General features: G+C 33.0%; 3 protein-coding genes across 5 annotated transcripts; 2 read left to right on the top strand and 1 right to left on the bottom strand.

Annotated features, from left to right (window-relative positions):
* The first annotated feature begins 1123 nt into the window (after positions 1 to 1123).
* On the top strand, positions 1124 to 7127 carry LOC100820475 (synaptotagmin-2). Of its 2 annotated transcripts, none has more exons than XM_003550381.5 (12): positions 1124 to 1622; positions 2762 to 2860; positions 2968 to 3018; positions 3128 to 3251; positions 3980 to 4098; positions 4252 to 4353; positions 4509 to 4583; positions 4701 to 4777; positions 4864 to 5110; positions 5270 to 5620; positions 6394 to 6525; positions 6745 to 7127. In XM_003550381.5, the coding sequence occupies exons 1-12, from the start codon at positions 1512 to 1514 to the stop codon at positions 6871 to 6873; spliced, it is 1617 nt and encodes a 538-aa protein (XP_003550429.1). In that variant the 5' UTR covers positions 1124 to 1511; the 3' UTR covers positions 6874 to 7127. The 2 variants fall into 2 exon arrangements, with proteins under 2 accessions (XP_003550429.1, XP_040867483.1); XM_041011549.1 differs by lacking the exon at positions 1124 to 1622 and adding an exon at positions 2645 to 2668.
* A 1317-nt stretch (positions 7128 to 8444) lies between these two features.
* LOC102667261 (dentin sialophosphoprotein) lies at positions 8445 to 14664 on the top strand. The gene is made up of 2 exons (XM_006601295.3): positions 8445 to 8696; positions 10825 to 14664. The coding sequence occupies exon 2, from the start codon at positions 10947 to 10949 to the stop codon at positions 14160 to 14162; it is 3216 nt and encodes a 1071-aa protein (XP_006601358.1). The 5' UTR covers positions 8445 to 8696; positions 10825 to 10946; the 3' UTR covers positions 14163 to 14664.
* Positions 14665 to 20599: 5935 nt separating this feature from the next.
* Positions 20600 to 22706, bottom strand: LOC100787853 (uncharacterized). 2 transcript variants are annotated; one of them, XR_005889449.1, is made up of 2 exons: positions 21987 to 22702; positions 20600 to 21665 (listed from the first exon to the last, which is right to left on the bottom strand). XR_005889449.1 is itself a non-coding variant. In XM_041011548.1 (2 exons), exons 1-2 carry the CDS (start codon positions 22489 to 22491, stop codon positions 21645 to 21647), a joined length of 330 nt encoding a protein of 109 aa, XP_040867482.1. In that variant the 5' UTR covers positions 22492 to 22706; the 3' UTR covers positions 20600 to 21644. The 2 variants fall into 2 exon arrangements, 1 of the variants encoding a protein (XP_040867482.1); XM_041011548.1 differs by having other exon boundaries at positions 22183 to 22706.
* Positions 22707 to 23407: the final 701 nt, after the last annotated feature.

Here is a 23407-nt window from a genome sequence, read left to right as displayed (position 1 = left end):
GCATTTATTTTATTTTTTAAAATTCAGAATATGATAATATTTTAATTAACATAATTAAGATTGGACTAGTTGTATTTGAGTTTCTTAAAAAAAAAAACGTTCACCTAACTCAATCCAATTATATTTTATGAATTGTATCTTATAATAAACCAAACTTAATTCAATCTAATTATCCTCCTTTTTTTATCAAAATCTAATTACCCTCCTAATTCTTTTGTAGAATATTTTAGAAATTAGGCATGGATTTAGATTAGTCCATTTTTTATTATATCAAACAAACCGATCCTAAATAATGAATTAATGATAAAATATTAACATAAATATATATGTACAATATCAATATCAAAACATTGAAAACACCCGTGGACTTATTTTATTTTAAATTTTTTGGAAGAAATCAATGGTTATTTTTCTTATTTTTATAGATTTGTGAGGAAGACCCATTACTGATAAGTTTTGGGTGTACCATAAAATAATAATAATAAAAAGATAAGTTTTGGGTGGGAAAAATATCACGAGACGTTGAGACCCCACTCTTCTTAACATATTCCTCAATTCCAGGGACATAACTTTCAACTGGTACAAAGTTTCGCTATTTTTTTATCCGAATAATTTTTTTATTTGTTTCCTCAAATAGAGTTCTGTTGTTTTTTGTTACGTAAAGAAAAATAAAATAGAAATAATTTATTTGACTTATTTCTAGTAACTGTGCATGCAATACAGTAACGAAAATAAGAATGGTTAAGGTTAATGACGAAACAGAAGCACCAACAGAATCTGTAAATTAATCTATCAGTTTCCTCGAGAATGATTTATATCTTTTTACGACATTTTCTTATAATTTTTCATTATGCGAGGAAAGTAAAAAAAAAAAAAAACTTTTTATGTTTCTAAAATGTTAAATATATCTATTTTTTTTATTGAATAGTTACATTATGAAATATTGAGTGATCAGTAAGAAGATAACGTAAAAGCAGTACTCCTTTCTCCGTTTGTAAAAGCCAAAATAGAAAGCATAGTGGGACCTGACTTTTATTGCGCGACTTTAAGACACACTTTTCTGATGAACATGTTTCACTGTTGGATCATTATCCTCCAAGTTAACATCTAGGATGTTGAAAACTTTGATATTTGCAAAAAAAAATCTGAAAGAATAGACCTTACCGACACTCTCACGCGGTTACAAGTTTCCTTGTCAAGTGTTGTGTGGTTCAAGTGGGAGTTGAACAAGGTCTTTTTATTGGCAACTTGTTTTATTGCCCTCTTTATTGAACTTTTATCATAACATTAAGATATCCCCAGCTTCTTGTCTTTTCCCTGGCACTCAAACTCAATTCACTGATCCACCACATGAGGCACTCAGAGAGCATTTGTTGATTTGGATTTGGAAGGTTTTTCCACTTTGGTTACGGGAGCAACTTAACTTCCTTCCTTCTCTCCTTATTTTCCACATTGTACAAATGAATTTTCAGGGTACTTGGTAGTAGTGGTGCTTGACAAAGATATTGAAGATGGGAATTTTGAGTACTATTGCAAGCTTTTTTGGATTTGGAGTGGGAACTTCAATTGGGCTAGTCATTGGCTACTATTTGTTCATATACTTCCAGCCAACAGATGTTAAGGTTTAGTTTTTCTCTGTCTCTTATTTATTGTTTCTTTTAATTTTTGTATTGCGTATGGGAACAATGAATTATATCGTTTTCACACCCTTCTTTGTTTGTTGAATCATTATTTATGATATAACTTGATATCATTATCATGTTCTTACTTTTTGTGCTAGAGGTTGAATAAGCTAACTTCTAGTATTTAAATTTATTTATAAAGTCTTGTGCAATCACTTTTTCTTCATGCATAAACGGTAGGAGCATAATTTTGGATAAAAACAGATTGTTTTACTTCTTCATGGAATAGGAAATGTGTTTTGATGTTTGTCATAAGATTCACTTCACTCCTTGGTCTTGATTTTTTACTGAGGATGGTTTTAGCCTGCACTGAGATGTTGTGACATTAATTGTAGATAAAATCTGTTGTACCGAAGGCTCTATCCGGGGAAAATGCAATAGTTGTTTTCAATTCAGCTAAATTTGCTTTTTTCCCGGAGAAATTTTGGAAACCTATGTTCTGAACTTCCTGATCTATAGGGAACTTTTAAAATATTGGCAGGAATATCAGGGAATGCTGAAATTCATAGTGGGGAAAGAGTGGCATCTTAGGGTGGACAAAATTGAGATTAGATAAACATAAAGGACCGGATTGTTTTATTTTTCAGGGTAATAAGTAACATTGCCTTGAAATAGGACCTGCAGGGCATTTTCTTCTCATAATTTTACTACAGACTTCTAAATAGATTATACAGGATTAGTTTAGTCAACTCCGGGAAAAATACATAAAATACTTTATATAGGACTCAAATATTATTAACGAACAGAAATATGCAATTTATGTTCTTATACACCCATGAATGTACTTAAGAATACATAAGCAACACATTCAAAGATATGCTTTTGATAGATATTCCGTTTTCTCTTTTCCTTGTATTGAAAGGTAATTTCTCTATTTCTTTCTTTTAGCATTTTGGAACAAGAAAAAGATCGTGTTCTTCTTTCTGGTTTATCATTTTTTGAAGAGCCAAGAGTATTTCAATTGAGTTATATGGTATTTCAACATTGTGAGTGGAAGTTAATTAGCACATTCTGTTATTCTGCAACATTTTATTTTAGTTATTGTCTTACAATTCAAATTATGACATGCATGATTTCAGGATCCAGTAATTCAACCTTTGGTTGAGCAAGATGCTAAAACATTACAACTGTTGCTTCCAGAGATACCCACTTGGATTAAAAACCCAGACTATGACCGTGTATGTTATTCTTTACAATTATAGGACCTTTGTGAAAGTGTTTATCTTGGGAACCAGAAAGGCATTGTAGGTTCAACAGAAAATTACTAATATTTTCTTGTTTGCAGCTCGACTGGCTTAATAAATTTATATTGTATATGTGGCCTTATCTGGACAAGGTATGCACACTTGTTTTTATTGATGTTTGAAATTGCTCCTTTGGCATCTATGAGAACTGTTACGTTGTTTATCAATTTTCAATGAGTACCTACAATTCAATCTTCATAGGCAATTTGCAAGACTGCAAGGAGTATAGCAAAGCCCATTATTGCTGAGCAAATTCCGAAGTACAAAATTGATTCAGTTGAATTTGAAGAACTTAGCTTGGGTTCTCTGCCACCAACTTTTCAAGGTTGATCTCTCTCTCTCTCTCTCTCTCTCTATCTATCTTCCACTTCCACTTCCACACAGACACACACATCACATGAGTATTATGTATGTGAAGCTGCTATTGTGTAAGCACTCATTTTTGTTAATATGACCTCATTGCTTAAACAAGTATATGTTTAGTAGTTGTCTAAGCAATGTTGTTTATATGTTTTTCATTCCCAAATTAATCGTAAAAGAGGAATCACAGAAATAACAATTTGTATTTTTTTCATATTCAATTTTTGAGGCAGGCTTTAATATTGTAATTCTGACTTGATTCACGTGTCTTGTCTTGCTACTTGTGACATGCCATATCAAGCTGACCTTCCAATACATGACATGATTACAGAATTATTTGAGTTATAATCTCCACAAAATTTTATTGTGGGATGGTTTGCTGAATTTGCTCAGATGCAACCAAGGATAAGAATTGTGTCAATGATAAACAATAGTTTTGTTTGCATTTGAGATTATTAAAAGGGAAGGAAAAAGATTATAGTCAATATTTGAGAAATATGTTCTGATAATAGCAGTGTGTCCCTGGAATTAAGTTGATTTGACCATGAATCTGGTTTCTACAGTGTGACAGGTATTTTTTGAACTGAAAAATGAAATCATTGTCACGTCATATTTTTTTACACCTGATCCTTGATGACTCTTCCAGCAAGAAGTTTAGACTGATTAATGTTTATTTTCATCAATATATGGCAGGAATGAAAGTCTATGTGACTGACGAAAAGGAGTTGATTATGGAACCATCAGTGAAGTGGGCTGGGAATCCTAACATTATAGTTGCAATTAAAGCATTTGGGCTTCGAGCCACAGTCCAGGTATATTAGTACCTTCATGACCTTTTGAAGAACAGAAAAAATAGTGTTTGGTTTAATTTATGTTTGCAGCTGTAAAAGGTTGTAAGTAACATGCATACACTTTGTTTTCATCCCATAAAGGGTATTTATTTATTTTTGAACCAACCATAACAGGTTGTTGATCTGCAAGTATTTGCTGCTCCGCGTATAACTCTGAAGCCTTTGGTTCCAAGTTTTCCATGTTTTGCCAATATTTACATGTCTCTCATGGAGAAGGTGTTGATAATGTCAAACTCCTTAATGACTAAATTTCATTGTAGTTCTGAATGAGGACTGAGGACATAGATATCTGACACATTGGTGATTCTATATAACTGACATCTTTCTCCTCTTTTTCTTCGCTTTTGTTGTCTTGAATCTCTTGAATGAAGCCGCATGTTGATTTTGGACTAAAACTGCTTGGAGCTGATGCAATGTCTATTCCTGGCCTTTATAGGATTGTCCAGGTAAGCATATAGCACTTTCATGTCCTCTAAATTTTTCAATAACTGTATATGGCTAGTCATTATAATGCTTGTCAAGTTTTATCATTGATTTCTCTTCCTCATTTTTTTTCCTTTCAGGAAATCATTAAAGACCAAGTCGCAAACATGTATCTGTGGCCAAAGGCCTTAGAGGTGCAAATAATGGATCCAACAAAGTATGTATGAATTATGATTTCTTCCTTTCATCAAGCTTATAACATTAGGTGTTGGACTAGCTAATTTTGCTTGGTTTGTGAAACAGGGCCATGAAAGTTCCAGTTGGAATCCTTCATGTGAAAGTTGTGAGGGCAGAGAAGCTTAAAAAGAAAGATCTACTGGGGGCGTCAGACCCTTATGTGAAACTCAAACTCACAGAAGAGAAACTTCCTTCAAAGAAAACAACTGTGAAATACAAGAATTTGAATCCGGAATGGAATGAGGAATTTAATGTAGTCGTCAAAGATCCAGAATCTCAAGTCTTGGAGCTTACAGTTTATGACTGGGAGCAGGTAAGTATCATCTTCAGATGCAATTCTAGATTAACAAAATTGGATGTGAGATTTCCTTTAGGACACTTTTAGAAAACTGTCAGGACTCTAGAATATTTTCATTGCATAAAAGATTCCTCTTAGATATTTTCAAGCATGATTTTTCTTTCTTTTGACTAGATTGGCAAGCATGACAAGATGGGTATGAATGTCATTCCACTGAAAGAGATTACACCTGATGAACCTAAAGTGGTGACTCTTAATTTACTCAAGACCATGGACCCTAATGATCCTGAGAATGAGAAGTTGCGCGGGCAGCTAACTGTTGAAGTTCTGTACAAACCTTTTAAGGAGGATGAGTTACCTCAGAGTACAGAAGATTCCAATGCAATAGAAAAGGCTCCTGAAGGAACACCTGCTAGTGGTGGTTTACTTGTAATTATCGTCCATGAAGCTGAAGATGTGGAAGGAAAACACCACACAAATCCATATGTGCGACTGCTATTTAAGGGAGAAGAGAGAAAAACCAAGGTATTATACACTGATTATGATATAGTCAACTTTGATTTTTTGCTATCAGGCTTGTCATCATTTTCTTCTTTTTGATCAATAAGGTGTGTTACGCTTCTTCATCCGGAAGAGGATAAATTTGACATTAGACAGTGAAGTGCTAGCAAGAGCAAAGAATAAGGGTAGCAGAAACGAAAATGTTGAGGTAGATGAGTGGATATTAAAGAAAAGATAAGATTAGGAACATACATAAACGAAAGAAAATTGTAGTAGTGTCTATCAGGAGAAGTGATAGAAGAAGACTAATAGAGGCTCTAGTTAGATTAGTGGATCAAATGATATATAGTTCCATTAAGTAAGGTAGTGTAAAATCTAAAAAAATTTTAGGAGTAACCATAAAGGGATCTTTCTCAAGAGGTGTCACATTTAGTCTCCAACAGCGTTTCAGACAGAATTGTCTCGGAAAAAAAATATTTGTAGGGAACGAAAAAAAAGAAGGGATTTTTCTCTAAATAATTTTGATCCAATGAGATAAGACTTTGTTAATGTTGTTATTGAAGTCATAAACCTTCAAGTAATGGTTGAGTCCAAATCCCCACCAGTTCAATCATTTACTAATATTTATGATGTGTCTTTGCCTTGTATATAACGAGCACCATGTGTATTTTCTTACTAAAGAATTCTACTATAAACAAACCTGTCCAAGGACAGCAGCTATGCATCTGTTGTTTTTAGAATTTGAAAATAGCTTATATTTCTGTGAAATTTGACTATTGCTCACGGCAACTATACAGCATGTCAAGAAAAATAGAGATCCAAGATGGGGTGAGTCGTTTCAATTTATGCTTGAGGAACCGCCAACCAATGAGAGACTATATGTTGAAGTGCAAAGTGCCTCCTCAAAGCTAGGCCTGCTGCATCCTAAGGTAAATTTACTATCGTCTCAAAGTGATGCATCTCTCACTCAACTCATGACATTAGGTTGACTTTCTACAATATGAAACTAGATTAACGGTTTTAGCTATATCATATCATCCTGATGAATCAAATTGTTCCACTTTTCATATATATATATATATATTTGTCTTCACATAATTTAAGATGATAATACTAATACTTGGTTGTCTTTCAACCTTATTTATCAGGAAAGTCTGGGTTACGTGGATATAAAATTGTCTGACGTTGTTACCAACAAAAGAATCAACGAGAAATATCATCTCATTGACTCAAGAAATGGACGAATTCAAATTGAGCTTCAGTGGAGAACTCCTTGATGATGGCTGGTATCAGTTGCATTGCACACACAAATTCCCAGCGTACATAATTCTTTAAAGCACTTTTTCTTCTGATAAGGTTTGGATGAAAGCCTTGAAACTTGATTCTCTATGAGACAGAGAAAATTAGGAGTATTGTTATTCTATTGTTAATAAACAGAATAACACGTCAGTGACTCAATACTGTCCTACGAGTTACGCTCACATAGAATGTTGTCCATAACTCCATTGATAATTTGATCGATATTCAAGTTTCTGTTTGTCTGTTTATGTTTTCCATAAGATAAGAGATTGGAAGTAAATATTATTTTCACCAAAAAAATAATAATTAATATTATTATTATTGTTAGGAACTTAGGTTGCGAACTACTCATGAAAAGAAGGGAAACTTAAAAAAAAAAAAATATCAGTAGGGAAACTATCAAATTAAATACAGAACACGTGTATGTTCTCATTGTTCTAAACTTACCCTCTCTATTTCGATAAGAGGTAAAATTCAAAAGAAAAAATAAAAATGAATTTTATTGAGAATTTATAATATTTTTGTTCTTACTGAGTTCTTCACTCGTCCGATCTTCTGCGTGCTATCTTCTCCTTAAGTTGAGCTCCTTCTCCAATATGGGGGTGAGAAACTTGAAAAGAAACTCTGATGACAAAAGTCAGTGTATGACTAAGGTGTTTTCTTGTTAGGAGGAAGTGACCCCTCAATCTTCCTTCCATGTTGCCCATTAAGGTCGTTTGATGAAAGACGTGTGATTGAGGAGGTGATCGGTTGATCAATTATATGTGGATCATGCACAGTATAATTTTGATTGGTAAAAATAAAGAGAGAATCTTTTTATTTGTTTGATTGGATGAAAAGATTAGATAAGGAACAAAATATAATAATTATAAAAGATTTTTTTTTACTTTTTTTAATGTTTCATAACAATCCTCAAGTTTTGAAACTTATTGATGTCTAGGAGGTATTTATGCAACCCATTATCATCCAAATAAAAAAAAAATCCTTAATGCCTAATCCATGTCTTCATCCTTGTGCTCTAATTAGGAATTGACTCATTTTTAAAATAAATGTCATTTTTCATGTTCATTAATGTCTTTTGTTATGTTATCTCATGGTTCTTACATTGATATTGTAAACTGATGAAGTGTTTTTCTTTAATTTTGTTGTTATTACTTGATTAGTGTTGAGTGTCTACACCTATTGACCCTTAACAAAGTTTTACCTCTTAAATCAATAAAAAAATCAAAATTATATCCAAAAATTCAAAATAATAAGTTATTTTGAAAGAATTAACATGCCGTTAATTAAATAAAAAAGATTTAAATTTTTAAAAATTAAGAAGTCAATTTAGAAACCAAAAATAAGTCAAGGTACATCAATATATTTTAGCCAAAAACTTATCCAAACATATAGCGTAACCTTAGAAGTGTTTTTTTTTCCCACCGAATTGTTAAGAAAAATAAAAATCTTAAACAATGGGCTTCTACAATCGTTATCCTGGTCCCATTAAGTCCTAACAACTTCTGGCGTGGCACGTGTTAATGTCCAACCTACGAACCAAGAGAACAAATTCACAAAAATAAAAAACAAAAACAAATATTTCGAAGAAGAAGTAAAACGTTGCTTCCTCATATTCTCTTCCGCCTTGAACATTCGCACAAGTCACAGAGAGAGAGACAGTCTCTCTCGAGCGCCAATTCAGACTCTGCGCGCAGAACATTCTACGATTCTCGCGAACCCTCGCGAGCCGGTGGAGCTCCTCCTTTTCAAACCTCAACCGGAGCTAGCTAGGGTTTCGATTTCATTCGCCAACGCAAACGTATACCCCTCTCTTTTCCTTTCTCTCTTTTATCGCTTAATTCCCTTCTCTCGCACTTATTCTTTCTTCCTTTCTTAGGTATTTACGTTTTCCGTAACGCATCTCACCGTTTTCATTATGACAACTTGCCTATTAACTTATCCCTCTTTACATTTTGATACGCCTGCGATTTGTTTTGTTTATTTATTTATTAGGGTTTTCCGTATCTTCCATCAAACGCCGAATTTAGGGTTTTGCAATAGCCGCGTCTATGCCACCCCCTCCTTGACAATTTCTATGCCACTCTTGGTTGAAATTAAGGATTCTTGTTCTGTTTTTTTTTTTTTTTGTTGCAAGTTTTATGCCTAATGATTTCAGAGTGCATTTGTTCTTAATCTGAATTTGTTAATTTAATTGCATTTACTGTTGGGGATTGTGATTTTACTTCTGAATTGGCCGTTGCAATGATGAAATAATATTGATTCAGTGATCGTGATTGGAAAGTTACAGCTTATTATTATTATTATTATTATTATTATTGTGAGTGTGTGACTTTGTACCAGTCCTTGAAGTGACTGGTAATCTTATTGTTGATGGATTTAAGTTTAGTTATTTTATCACTCTTTTAAGATACGACCTGATTTATCCAACGTTGTTTAGAGTAGGTAGTTTGTAAAGTGATAGCTCATAGGCTTGCTTAATCTTTTAAAATATTTCTCTGAATTGCGCATCCTATGTTATTCATCTATAGTTCTGTTCTGTAGCACAAATTATTTTTATTGTGTGAATTTTTTAAATATTACTGGTGAACTATCTTAAGTGACTAAAATAATGTTTTGTTATTGCTTAATGTGGGGGTTATAGATATTTTCCTTTAGTTAACTTTATTATACCATGATCTATTTATCCCGAGATTTCAAACTGTTTGTTAAATTTCTGGAATCTTTCACCCTTAATAATCAAGTAAGTAGTATTTATGACGGTGAACATATGATTTTTCTGGTAGAGAAAAGATACATATAATACCCATTGAATTAAAATTATGTACTTGGTCTTAAATGTTACATGAACAGAACTTTAAGGCCTTCCAAATTCATGTGGATTACTTCCACTTAATAAAATAGAAATAGAAAATCAAAACACAGAACCTTGGTTCTCACTTGATGCGCTCCCTATATATACATGCTTCCGCTATATGCCACAATGTCATCTGCCATTTTATTGATAACATTGTTTTTGACCCTGCTTTGTGAGGTTCATTATTCAGAGAAAAAAAACCTAGTTAATTTAAGAAGGTGAATAGACCTTTCTTAAAAGATATAAATTCATTTTTTTTTTAATTTTTGGATTAAGCTCTGTTTCAAAATAATGTCTTATATTCTTTTGGGGGCCATTATCATAAGAAAAAGGTGTTATACAAGAATGCAAAGATTGATTTTGGTGGTATATGAATTAGGTCCAAAGAATTGGAATTTGTTTGATTTGTACAGTGGAGTGCTCTTTTCTTACCTATTTCTGTGGCCATTACTCTTTATTTTGTGTGTTTCTTTTTCCTATATCTTCTTCTTATTATATTTTAACTGTTCCTATTTCATGCTTTGTTTCTAATGTTTTTACATAGCCAGTTCCAAGCCTGTATGAAAGAGGAGGGTTGTATTAGGCAGTCAGTATCCAATGTAAAACTTCGTTGATTTTATGTCCATACTACACAATATAGGATTAAGAATGAATGCATTAGAGAGAAAGTCAGGGTAGCAACTAATCTAGAAAAAATGGTAGAATCTCATCTTAGATGGTTTGGGCATGTGTGAAGTCGTGTAGAAAGCCCATTAAAGAGAGTATATTAGATGGAGGGTAGTGTATCACTAGAGGTAGAGGGAAGGAAACCCTAAACTGAGAAAACTGTATTTATTATTATTAATGATGGTCCAAGACTGCCAGGATTGATATCCATATTTGGTCACTTGCGAATAAGACTGAAAATTATGTGCATTTATTTTTCAGTGATATTTTACCTTATTGTTGCTGTAAACTTAGAATTCTATTTTTGTGTGCTCTGATTTTTTGTTATAAATCTGTGATTTTAAACTTTTCAGATTATTGTTTCCATTCCCAACATGCATATTTACTTTGTTATCATATTTTGCAGTGCATGTTTGTGAAGCTTTATTCCTGAAATCCCAATAAGCCTCTTAATGGGAGAAAAAGTTCTTGCGACTTGCATACCAAAAGGACAGCCTTGATGCTTTGAGAAAGGTTATGTGAAGCAGTATGACTCTTGAAGATTTCTTTACGTTGACTGAAATGAAAGATGGCCTCATGGCCCCTTCTCGAGTGCAAGAGTTGGTCTCTGTAATGAAGAAGGAGCAAGATTGTGTTGCTAAGAATGCTGGTGATACAACAAGGCAGTGGGCTGCTGTTGCAAGCACTATTGCTGCTACAGAGAATAAAGATTGTCTTGATTTTTTTATTAAATTAGATGGACTTGGGTTCATCAACAAATGGTTAAAGGATACCCTGAATTTGGGTGCTGATAATACTAATGATGGCTTCATTGAAGAGTCAATTACTGCAATGTTACGTGCAATTGAAAAACTGTATCTAGACAGCGAGAAATCAATTTCATCAGGAATTTCTGTGACTGTAAGTAACCTTCTTGGTCATCGTAGCTCTAAGGTGCAGGATAGAGCAAGAGTATTATTTGACCGCTGGAAAGGAGGTGGAGATGGAGATGCTGAACCAACTGATAATTCGGATCTTGGTAGAATCAACAATGTGAGTGATGAAATTGTCAGTGAGAAAGGCCAACCATCTTCTGTGAATGAAGCTGGCAATGAAGATGATCATGTATCTCAACCTGCTGGAGGTGAGAAGTCTCTACTGGGAGGCTCAGATAGTCAGCTACAAGAAAAAGTTTCTAGCATACAGATACAGAGTGCTGACAATGCACTCCAGTCCTCTGTAAGGTTGGATTGTGAAGATGCCAAAGAGAGATCAAACCATGTTGATAGTGTTTTGGCTTCTGTTCAAGAAGTTGCTAACATAAATGAAGGCGGCACCACATCGGCTGGGACCTGTAACTTACCTGTTAATAAACAAGACAGTTTCAAAGGTCAACAAGATGATTTAGAGTTAAATGACTTGTCCAAAAAGGAGATGCAAGATGAAAATGTTAATGATCCTCCAGAAGAATTAAGAGCATCAGATATCTCTTTGGCATCTGCAAAGCCAGAACCTGAACCTGTCTCCATTGGTGATAGTGAAGCAAAAGCACTGGAATCTGTGAAAGAAGAACCTGCTTTAGAACATAACGCTGAAAGCAATGAAAATATCATTTGTCCTAAAATAAATGTTTCTGGTAGCATGAGAACACCTGCGTCAGATGGGATAAGTGTGGGAGATGATGTCAGAGCTATAAATTCCAGCAATCCACAACTTCCCAAAGCATCAGAAAATGATGACTGTTGTTCTCAAGCATTGCAGGACTTATCAGTCACTAGCAGTCACTTGGAAAAGCCTGAGATGTCTTTCCTCAAAACACAATATGTAGGAGCAGTTAAGGAAAGCAAGGGCCAAGAGTCTGATCAAGATGATGATACCTCAGATGGTTCTGACTCTTCTAACCAGGGTAAAGGTCCCACAAGCCCTAACATTATTGACAAGAATTCTGACATGGAACTTGAGTATGGTATTGTTGATGCTTTAGAAGTTGCTCGACTAGTTGCCCAGGAAGTTGAGAGGGAATGTGTCAGCCCTATAAAGCAAGGGCATGGCCAAGTTTCTTATAAAGTCAACAGTACCACAAATGGTTCTGATTCTTTTAAATGGGGAAATGGCCCCAAAAGCCCTAATGTTATTGACAAGAGTTCTGATATTGAACTTGAGTATGGTATTGTTGATGCTTTAGAAGTTGCCCGACAAGTTGCTCAGGAGGTTGAGAGAGAAGTTTGCAGCTCTTCTTCAGAGAAAATCTCAGAAGGTGGAATCAGGCAGGCAGCCAGCCCTGATTTTGTAGGGAGAAAGGATGAAGTCACTCGTGTCCTACATGAGGAGGTATCATCCAGGCAAAGCAACTCTGATGAGGTGTGTTCTGAAGAGGCAGGACATATGAGTGTTTCCGATAATATTGAGGCTGGGCAAGATGACTTGGAGTCCTCGCAGGTGACTGAAGCAGCTCGAGACCCAGGAGGTAACTCAGAGAAAAGTCTCTGTACCTTTGATCTCAATGAAGAAGTTGGTTCTGATGATATGGATGTTTCTGTGAATGCCATGTCTACTATGCCAATACCAGTTGTTTCTGCTTCAAAACCTGCACTGACTTCTTGGTTGCCAATGGCCCCTTTGCAGTTTGAGGGGACCCTTGGATGGAAAGGATCAGCTGCCACCAGCGCCTTTCGTCCTGCATCTCCTCGTAAAAATTCTGATAATGAGAAGAATGTTTCTGTTGGTGGAAACTCCTCAGAGATTTCCAAGCAGAGGCAGGATTGCCTTGATTTTGATCTGAATGTGGCTGAGGGTGAAGAAGGACTGCTAAAACAAATTGGTGAATCTTCAGGCCTTCCTTCTGGCCAATCATCAGTGGAACTTAGTCCTAAAAGATCAAGCAGGTTCAAATTGGATTTAAATAGTATCGGTGATGATGGTGATGCCCAACCTTCAGATCAGAGGATGGAGGGGCCACTTTTTCCCAGAAGAAATGGTTATTGGAGCCCATCACCTGCTTCATCGTCATCATCAATGCAACCTTTAGTACGAAACATTGATCTGAATGACAGACCATTCTTTCAAACCGATTTAGTGGACCAAGGGCTTAGTAAGTCATCTTCGATTATTGAAGCATATAAACAATCCAAGTCGGATGCTCCTGTGATCTCTATTTTGGGTGCCAAGGTGGAAGTTGGTACAAGAGAATATATTCCTCAAACTTTGTCTTTTCCAAATGGCAAGGCTATTGAGCCTGCAATGGATCTTCCATTGTCAGGAGCAGGTAGCGTTTTAGGAATGGGCCCCACACTATCCTACAATCATTCAACTGCTTTTGGGTACAACGGACTGACATCAGTGCCTGCTTTATCTTTTTCACCAGCCATGTATGGATCACCTGGTGGCCCAATTCCATACATGGTAGACTCAAGAGGAAGTCCAGTCGTGCCTCAGGTTGGGGGATCTTCCTCAACTGCCCTGTCATCTTATTCTCAACCTCCATTTATCGTGAGCATTACCGGTACACAGCTTGGTTTAAATGGGGTTGGATCTTCACGCCCCAACTTTGATCTGAACTCTGGCTTCACGATTGATGGAGGGAACAGAGACATGTTGACTGCAAGGCAATTTTTCTTTCCTGCTCAAGGCAGAGCTATGGAGGATCATGTGAGGACCCTTCCACAATCCTCAAGTTCTGGAGTTAGTGTGAAAAGAAAGGAACCAGATGGTGGCTGGGATACCTATCCTCTTAGCTACAAACATCAGCAACCTCCATGGAAGTAGCTCTAATTTTATTCGTGGTTTGCCTCTCCTCTGTCTGATCTGTTTATAATTCTGCTCCGCTCCCAATTGATGCTTTATATTATTACTTTAGTTGATCCTGAAGAATAGGCCAGTCCATTGGAATCCTTTAGCAAGAGAAGAACCAGCCCAATAAAAGGCGGAGGAAGATGGATGTAATATGATTTATGAGATTGATTGGAAAAGGGGGAAATTAGTTTTTCTTTTCTTTCTTTGGTTTTTTTTTTTTTTTTTTGCGTGCAGTTTTTCGTACAAGCCCATATGGCTTGGTACATGTAGCTGTAGCTTTTTTCATATGTCAAAGAAATTATAGGCATAGTATCGTGTTTCCCACTGAGTGGTAGCTTGAGTACACATGGTCACATTTAGTTGATTTTAGTGGGTTTTTATTATCAAGGAATAACCTGTATAGAGAAAGTTGTGTCCAGAACTTCTCCGCTTACATAAAATAGTCTAACTAGATACAAATCTTGGTTATGGTTAACTCGTGCTCTTAATTGTTATGTCTTAGGTTTCATTATCTATTTGTGCATTACTGAACAATCAAATCTGCAGCCCCATCCTGTGCTATAATCATCAGCGATTATTTTCAGAAACATTGAGCATATTACCCATGACGTGATTGTCTTTGGATTGATGGTTGCGTTTGATATATTTTAGAGCCATCCTGATTTTGCTGCATGCTTATTGACGCCCGGTTTCATGGGTTAAACTCACTGTCATCCCCTGTATAAAGTCACACAGTAACTTGCATCACATGCATTTTGCCATTATTTGTAGTTAAGTATATGCCATTATTTGAAGTTAAGTATATATTTGGTATGAGTAATTATAAAAATATCGATATTATTTTTACTTTTCCTTTTTTTATATGAAAAAATACATGTAAATAATAAAATAATACAACTTTTTACTACTTTATTACAGATTTTTTAAAGAAAGATAATAATATTTTATTAAAAGTAAAAAAAAAAAACGAGAAAACATGTCCACTGGCCGTAATTTTCATTTCAAACCATCTTCATTGTCTCTCCCACCATTATCATGCATATTTTTTTTATAAGTAAATGTTAGTTGTTAGAATGTAAATTTTATTAATAGAGAAAATTGAATGTGATCTTTTTTTTTTCTTTTAATCATTCAATTAACCTTATGTCTCCATTAACATCCATGTTCCTTTAACAACTGCTAACTCAAATCATGCATGCAATGAAACATCTCGTCTGTGTTGAGGCTTTGAGAAATAGAGTTCCCAAAATATACGTGAACCTATTCTATTCTTTTTGGAACATATTTATAGGTAGTCTTACGATTACAACTTTCAAGCTACTCCATTAAGAAGATGTATAGTTTTTTTTTTTTTTTTAAATGATCACACTGAAGTTCAAATTTATAATCTTATGCATTCTACTCTAACCTTCACCACTAATGGCCGACCTTATTGGTACATTAAATGTATAGGCTTAATTTTGGTATAGGTTAATGTGAGAAAAAAAAACATTTTTATTTTAGTCATTTGTCGCATTTCATTTAATAAAATTAACTATGCTTAATGTTACAAGAAGTGTTATATTTATTAAATAATATAAGAGCATCGGTAATGCATCGTTGTTTAAATGAGTTATTTATCTAAATTTTGTGAGTCTTACAATGTCACATAAATTAAAAACTTTATATAAAAAATTACTTCGATGCTTAAGTTGATAGAGTGTATGCTTAACTTGAGTTACATTAACTTTTGCAATTAAAAAATGATTCTTTAATTGATAAGAATGAATTAAGCGTCAATTATTTATATAAACAATTCAATTAAGTAATTTAGTGTCAAGTCATTTACTCCAATGATAAAAATTTATTAAGCAGCGTTGCTTAATTTTAAACAATTCATTAAACATTCCTATTAAAGATATAAATGTAGTGTATTTGGATGATGGATTTTGAAAATTTAGAGAATTTAAAATTCAGGAAAATTGAAATGTGGCCATTAAATTCCTTGAATTTTTAAAAATACTTGTTTGGATGAAGAAATTGACATTCCTCAAACTTCAATTTTTTTTTGTTTGGATGAAACTAATTGAATTCTTTGTTTGAATTAAATCATTTCAAATTCTTATATTTTATTTTTTTTATTCTTTTCTACAATTATATTTTAAAAATATAAATAGTAATATAATTAAAGAAATGTTTTAATATAATAATTGCTTAATAATCTACATGTTATGTATGTATTCTTCAATTATATTTTTTAAAAATATAAATAGTCATATATTATGTATGTTTCTTCAATTATATTTTTATAGACCTCTAATTAATTTTTAAAATATACATTTAGAACTACAGGATAATTTTTTTTATATAACTCAATTGATAAAAAAAAAATATTTCAAACAACTCACACGTATTGTTGCCAATATTTTGTTCCAAAAGTAAAAGAACTCCCGACCAACAAAACATTACTAGAGAAATTAACAAGTTACACGATTAGTGCTTAAAGACTCTTATGAGACAATTTCTATCATTTTACAAGCTGCTATAAAGTCAAAATAGTTCCTAACATCCATAAGCTACTGCAAAGTTTAATTGATGCCTATTCTGATCTCTCCAACCAAAGCAAAACCTGCCCACAAGTGAAACACAAAAAACATGGATTTTAGCCAAAGCTAACCAAAAAAAAAGAGAAATACAAATTAGTCTTCGCAAGATTTATAGCATCATATATGAGGAGTGCTACCAAAATTAGTCACTCAAAAGCCCATATCAGTCTCTCCTTAAAGGATCATAGTAAAGTCCAGCAACTATCACAATCTCTGAACTGAACCCATTCAGGCCATTTTAATTAGTCCCTTTTAAGGTTTAAAATATGTTACATAATAGGAAAGCAAAGAAAATTGAGATGCTAAGACGATACCTAGAGAAAAACAAAGAAAATTGCTGGTTCTCCATCACTCATTAGTGATTGAGCTAACTATCAGGCCCAGACAGCCAAAGCTAAATATGTCGCTATTTCAAGGGAACATGCAAAATAGCTGCAAGTTCAGACAAAATTTTTAATGACTAAATTGGAGAAATTTCAAACCAGCTTATCCAAATAACAGTGAGGAACTAACTCTAATAACATACCAAAATCATTTTTGTCATAATTCATATGTCAGCCCAAGGACCTGCTAATACCACACATACTACTGATTTTGAGTCTCTTTTATTTGACACATTGTCTACCTCTCTCATTGAAGATATAAGGTGAGTATGGTGTTGAAGATATAAGGTGAGTATGGTGGTTAAGGGAGAAGAAAAGGAGGGGAAGGTAGCGGGTTCGATCCCTCATGCTAATAAGACTAATATTCTAATAACTAACATTTGTCAATAAAAAAAAGAAAAAAAAACTCTCCCATTAAGACTGAACATGGTAATCAACATGATAATTGTTCCTGCACGGCATACCCAGAATCTTTGATACATAAAATCTCTTACAACAGAAACAGATTCATTTGTTAGGAAACATTTTCTAACATCCAGTAGCTAGGGAAAATCTTTTTGAACCAAAATCCTAGGTCATGGGAGATCTTGTATGTGAACATCATCATCTAGCAAGTTAAATTAGGCCACAATGGATGATAGCATACAAATATTTTTCTATATTTCATGTGATTTTGGGACCACAGTTTTAGCTTGTAATACCAACCCCTAACTCTAAAATGACAGATGGAGGAGGATAGGAGAGTCACAGTGTATACCACTGAACTCAAGGCACATTATATCTCCAACGAGGGAAGGTTCACTCTAAGACCAAAATTTATAATTGAGGGTTGAAAACCCACCCCAAAAGCCATATCCCTCTTATTCATGCTCACTCGTATAGCTTTAACAACAATAAAATTTTGTGTATTTGCATTCTACATTTTGCTGCAGAAAATGATTTGTATATGTAATTCCTTGATTTCCTTCTTACATGAAGCCAGATTAACGTTTGAACTTCAATTGTTAAGTCTACTATGCGGTTAGTTGCAGGGAAAACACATGAATGAAGAAAAATCTCATGAAAGGAGAACAAAAGGCAAAGGTATATGGAAAAGTCAATTGATATTCACATGGTCTGTATCCTTCCCATATAAGGTTCAGGCAAGTGTGTGTGTAATCGTTTGGAAAACATGATATAAAGGGAATTACTATGGTCCTTGTTTCAAATTTTGACAAAAACAAAAAAGACTATATATGTGAATCATTAGTTTTGAGGCTTTGCTAATGTTTCATGCATTTATATACATGAGGTATATGGTATTGGTGATCATTCCTGTCTCAAGGGAATATCAGAGCCTACCTTGAAAGCGGTCCAGAGCTCACAGAAGATCGGTTCGGATCACTGAATTTCAAGACAGTTTTACTTGGAACCTCCCGTTTGGTATAATCCATATTTCCATGATCCATGTAATGGAAATATTATTTATTACTTTAATAGATAAAGAATTATATTATAATTGTTAATTAAAAGCTAAAAATTAGAATCATACTAAAATATTTAAATATATGTAATAAAATATAAAAATATTAAATTTTTAATTAATTATAAAAAAACTATACTCTTTATTCACTTTAGATAAATAGCTTTCATTTATTTTAAAATTAAATAAAATAGGTTTAATTTATTAGCCTGAGTTAAATATGTAAAATTAATTTTTTTTAAAATTCAATGTCTTTACAATTTCAAGGGTCAGAGTAATAGTTAACTCACAAATGATTCTTAAAAATACCCTTCTTTAAGAGTAACTCATCAAAACACATTCCCATTCCCATTCAAAAATGATTATTCAAATTTATATTGTAAGAATATATTTTATTGAAATAGAAACCAATTTCTTAGTGGTTAAAAAATTAGGAACTAAGTTCAAATTTATTAACAACTAAAAATAATAAGACATTAGTTAATCAATTAAAATAAAAGCAAAATGTTATTGAAAAATAATTTTTTATATATTTCAATCACATTAAAATATATAAAAAAAAGTAATTTCAATGACATTTAAATATAAATAACATGAGAGAGAGAAAGAATTATGCATTAAACATAGTAATAATCACATTAATAATAGAATTAAGAACAAAATAAATATCTAAATTCGACTGATCATTGAAGCCGAGATTATCTAACTCATTTATAACCTTAGATCAATTAGACAAACCCAATATATTAACTAAATCAACAAATTTTAAGTATACAATAATTTCTTTTTACATAACCCATGATCCAAACTAATTCAAGTGGACTTAAAAAACAAAAATGTCATAATTAATTATTAAATTGTGTAGGTTTATTTAACAGTATTTTAAAATAAATATTAATATAATAACTAATTTGAAAATTTTAATACTAATTAATTTGAGTATCTTATTCTCAATTAACTAAGTAAATCATTTAAATTGATATTTTTTAAATTTAATTAATTAAATAAAAACAGGTTAACAAACAAGATCAAATAATACGTAGCCAGTAAAACACCCTAGTCGAGTAAATAATTGAGTTATGTTATTCAAAGTACAAACTTCAACAAAAATTGACATGTTAAAGTTTCTTAAAAAAATTCCATAATTATTTTTCAACTTTATCAACACTTGATTTGTTATAGTCCAACCTGTATCAGAATTACCCGAATGGCCTGGATTCCTAGATTCTTGTAACCTTATTCACAAATATAAAATGTCACTTTGCCTATGTCCAGTAGCAATTCACCAGGTGAGTGAGTAGTCATCAAACTCATCTCTTAACAGAGAGAAATTATTACATATTTCAAGGTTACCATAATCCTAATGAATTTTCCCGTAATAAATAAGTAAGTTTTATTAATTTTTTCATAAATTAAAACTTTTAGTCATATGCAACGTAATTAGTCTGAACCGATAAATTCAGCAAAAAAAAAAAAAAATCAGAAAAAAAAGTCTGAACCGCTTTCATTCTGCCAGCTACCACCACCACTGACTTGGTTAGGATATGAATTTTCATAAAAATAATATTTCATGACAGTTATATTAATATTTAATAATGATATTTAAATTTAAAAATTATCAAAATTATATAATTTTAAAGAAACAACAAAGAAAAAGCGAGATCCGTTGGGATATATGTCAAACAAAGAAATTTTTTGGAATGGACATAATATATCTCTGGTCGAGACTAATTCAACACCTAACAAGCTAAAACCAAAAGCAACATTAGACCTCTGTGCTAGCTGACGCGTCCAAATCCAATACGTTGAGTTTAATAGAGACAACTCGCAGGTACATAATGTGGGCTGTTGGCAACTTTTGTTTCTGTGTCTGTATTTTTTTTATTTTTTCATAAACCCTTCAAGCATTAGTCCTTAGGTTTAATTAAGTTCTTAATACTTTAAATTTTTCTGTTTTTTAATTTTTATTCTCTCAATATATTTTTTTTTAATAAATTTTGATTTTTTACTGCTTTTGATCGTTCTATTTTTCTTTTTCATTTTTAATCTCTTATTCATAGCAATATGAAATCTGTTCAACCTTTAGTTTATTATCCATGTGTTGCTACTAGGTTTGTTTGTCATCTCTTGTATAGGTGTGTCCTTCACTCTTTTTTTTTTTTTTTTTTCACTTTCTTTGTCTTTTCTCTTTAGTGTATTCTCTCTTTGCCTTAAAAGTTAAAACCTTTGTTATTTTTTAATTTTATTTTCTCTCTGTATTTTTATTCAAACCATGCAAATACATGATTTTTCTCTGTAATTTGTTTTTATTGTTCAAAATTAGTCTTAAATATAAAATAAATAATAGACCTAAAAATCAACTTAAATTTAATTTGAACCTTTCCTTTTAGTACAAACTTGATTTAATTCAAGTTTAGTTTAACTCATTTAAAATTATAATTATCTTTTTTATTATTTATCTATTCCCTGCAAAATAAAATTAATTAAAAACTAATGATAAAAATTTAATAATATGAAATATATCATTTAATATATATTAAACTCATTTTCTGGAGTTCATCTCGTTTATTTGTCGAATTAATTTTTTTAACTCAAGTTTAACTTATTTGACTTATGAAATAAGTTTAATGAATTGAGTTTTGAATTATACTATTTTTAAATTGATTTGTTTCATTGTTACTTGTACCTAGTGTTTAAAAAAGAGAAATATCATGGTGTAACTTTATTCAAACTCAGGACTAGAAGTGTATTTTTTATTGAATCTCAAGTAATGCAATAGGAAAAAAAAAGATTGTGATAGATACACAATGTTATATTATTATAGTAATTAAGAGAGATTTTTTAAAAAAATGAAATCTTTGTTAAATTTATAATTTTTCCAAAAATTAGTACCGCAGAAAATACCACACATATAAGTCCACCTTCACCAACCATCCTTTTATTTTTTTCCTCTAACAACCTATAATAGTTCATATCATGTCAGCAAAAGAAACCGCTGCTTTGCTCACTCCATTATGATCAGTCATCAGTGTCTCCAACTCCAAACCTGGAAATTGATATTCAAACACCAAGCACAAACCAATGTACATTTTCCTCCCATTATATATATATTTTTCTTAAAAAAAAATACATTACTTATTCACACAAATCCGGCCTCTAACCAGATATATATCAACATATATTACAAGCTATACACATACATATAACTAACTGCATATACCACCACTCTCAAGTTTCAATTCTCGTCCCCTTCTCAAAAAAGTTGTTGGTAAAATTTAATGCATCATATGTATACCATATATAAAATAACGGAAACCGACAACCCAAAAGAAAAAGAAATTAAGAAATTAATTAACCCCACCCATACCTTTGCATAGCGAAGAGTCATTCCCATATCTTTGCATAGCGAAGAGTCTTGGACAATGAGTGCCAAGTTTTTTTAACTAACCCCACCCCCCCCTGTTTTTTGTGTGTCGCACGCATATTGTATTGATCCAGTAATCAAGAGAAGTTGTTAATTACAAAGTTGTGTAAGGAAGATTCTGGGGTAGTCTGAAGCGAACCTGCGACGCCGGCGATCGCACCGCCACGCCGTGCCAGCAGATGCCACCTTTGCACGTTTCGTGGGTGTGGTGCGGCGGCGGCGGAGGAGGAGGAGGAGGCTGAACGGCGGCAAATGCATACGTGGCCTTGCGAGACACGTCCCACGTCAGCGTGGCAACGAGAATGAGCGCCACCGCGGCGGTGGACGCAACGAGCACAAAGCAGCCGCTGAAGCTGCGTCCGCACAGGAAGCCGTAGGCCTTAATAGAGAGGATCAGCGCCACATAGAGCAGCGTTAGGTTACTCACCACAGCATCAGACACAGCCATAGAAGAGGAAGAGAGAAACAAAAGTGTGTGGATTTGGGTTTTGGATGTGGCTTTAATGCGTCGTCGTCTCGGGAATGTTTCAGGGGTTTTAATAATGAGTCAGGGAAATTACGGAAATGGGTCCCTGTTGTCTGAAATCTCTCTCTGCAAAATCACTTTCTTTCTTCACTACCACATCGAGCTTATCTACTACTACCTTTCATTTCACAACAAAGAGGAATCCCAACAAATCCTACCCCTTATTATCGTACTCACCCGCCGATTTTTCCAACTCCAACCACATCACGCCACCTATTTCTTCTGTCTCTTTGCTTCTCACGTGCCTCCTATTGTTCATTCCCTTTGATTTTGAATAAATATAATTTATGTTTGAATGTTTTCTTAAAAATAAAATTCATTATAAATTTTTAGATTCAGTATAAAAATTAATTAAATTATTTCAATTCTGAATCAATTTTAAATTATTTTTCAACTAAAATCAAACGTGTAAAACATTAAAAATATCTAAAATCAATTTTGAACATGAAATCAAACATCCACTTTGTGTTCTATTGTTTTGTTATGTTTATACTTATCGCAAGACGAGTTTTAAGTGGACAGAAAACTAGAAGAACTATCAAGACTAGTAGACAACGTATCCTTTTTAACGTATTTGTACGATCATACTGACAGAATTTCTTACGGTACCGACTAAAAACATAAAAATAAAAATTATATCTATAGGAACATTATTTATACGATAAATAATCTTATCACAGAAATCAATTTAATAATTAGATAAAAGTGTAAAAAATCTTTGCATTATTAAGTTCTCTTTGCATGGTCCAAAAACAAATTTGAGGTTTTGTCCTGTTACATTGGAAAGAGAATAAATCATGCACACAGTAACAATATAAAAGTCTTTTATCTTGTTATT

This window comes from Glycine max, chromosome 17 (assembly GCF_000004515.6).
Source record: "Glycine max cultivar Williams 82 chromosome 17, Glycine_max_v4.0, whole genome shotgun sequence".
Lineage (NCBI taxonomy): Eukaryota > Viridiplantae > Streptophyta > Magnoliopsida > Fabales > Fabaceae > Glycine > Glycine max.
The sequence above is the reverse complement of the archived record's forward strand: the minus strand, read 5'-3'. Positions and strand labels throughout refer to the sequence as shown.

Bases quoted from the DNA above. Each gene is read 5' to 3' on its own strand.
- LOC100787853 (XM_041011548.1), bottom strand. From the start codon at position 22,491: ATGGCTGTGTCTGATGCTGTGGTGAGTAACCTAACGCTGCTCTATGTG. The intron at 21,666-22,182 runs GTTCGCTTCAGA...ATCAATTTCCAG, and splicing joins TGCGATCGCCGGCGTCGCAG to GTTTGGAGTTGGAGACACTG.
- LOC102667261 (XM_006601295.3), top strand. From the start codon at position 10,947: ATGACTCTTGAAGATTTCTTTACGTTGACTGAAATGAAAGATGGCCTC.
- LOC100820475 (XM_003550381.5), top strand. From the start codon at position 1,512: ATGGGAATTTTGAGTACTATTGCAAGCTTTTTTGGATTTGGAGTGGGA. The intron at 3,019-3,127 runs GTATGCACACTT...CAATCTTCATAG, and splicing joins TGTGGCCTTATCTGGACAAG to GCAATTTGCAAGACTGCAAG. The intron at 5,621-6,393 runs GTATTATACACT...GCAACTATACAG, and splicing joins GAGAAGAGAGAAAAACCAAG to CATGTCAAGAAAAATAGAGA.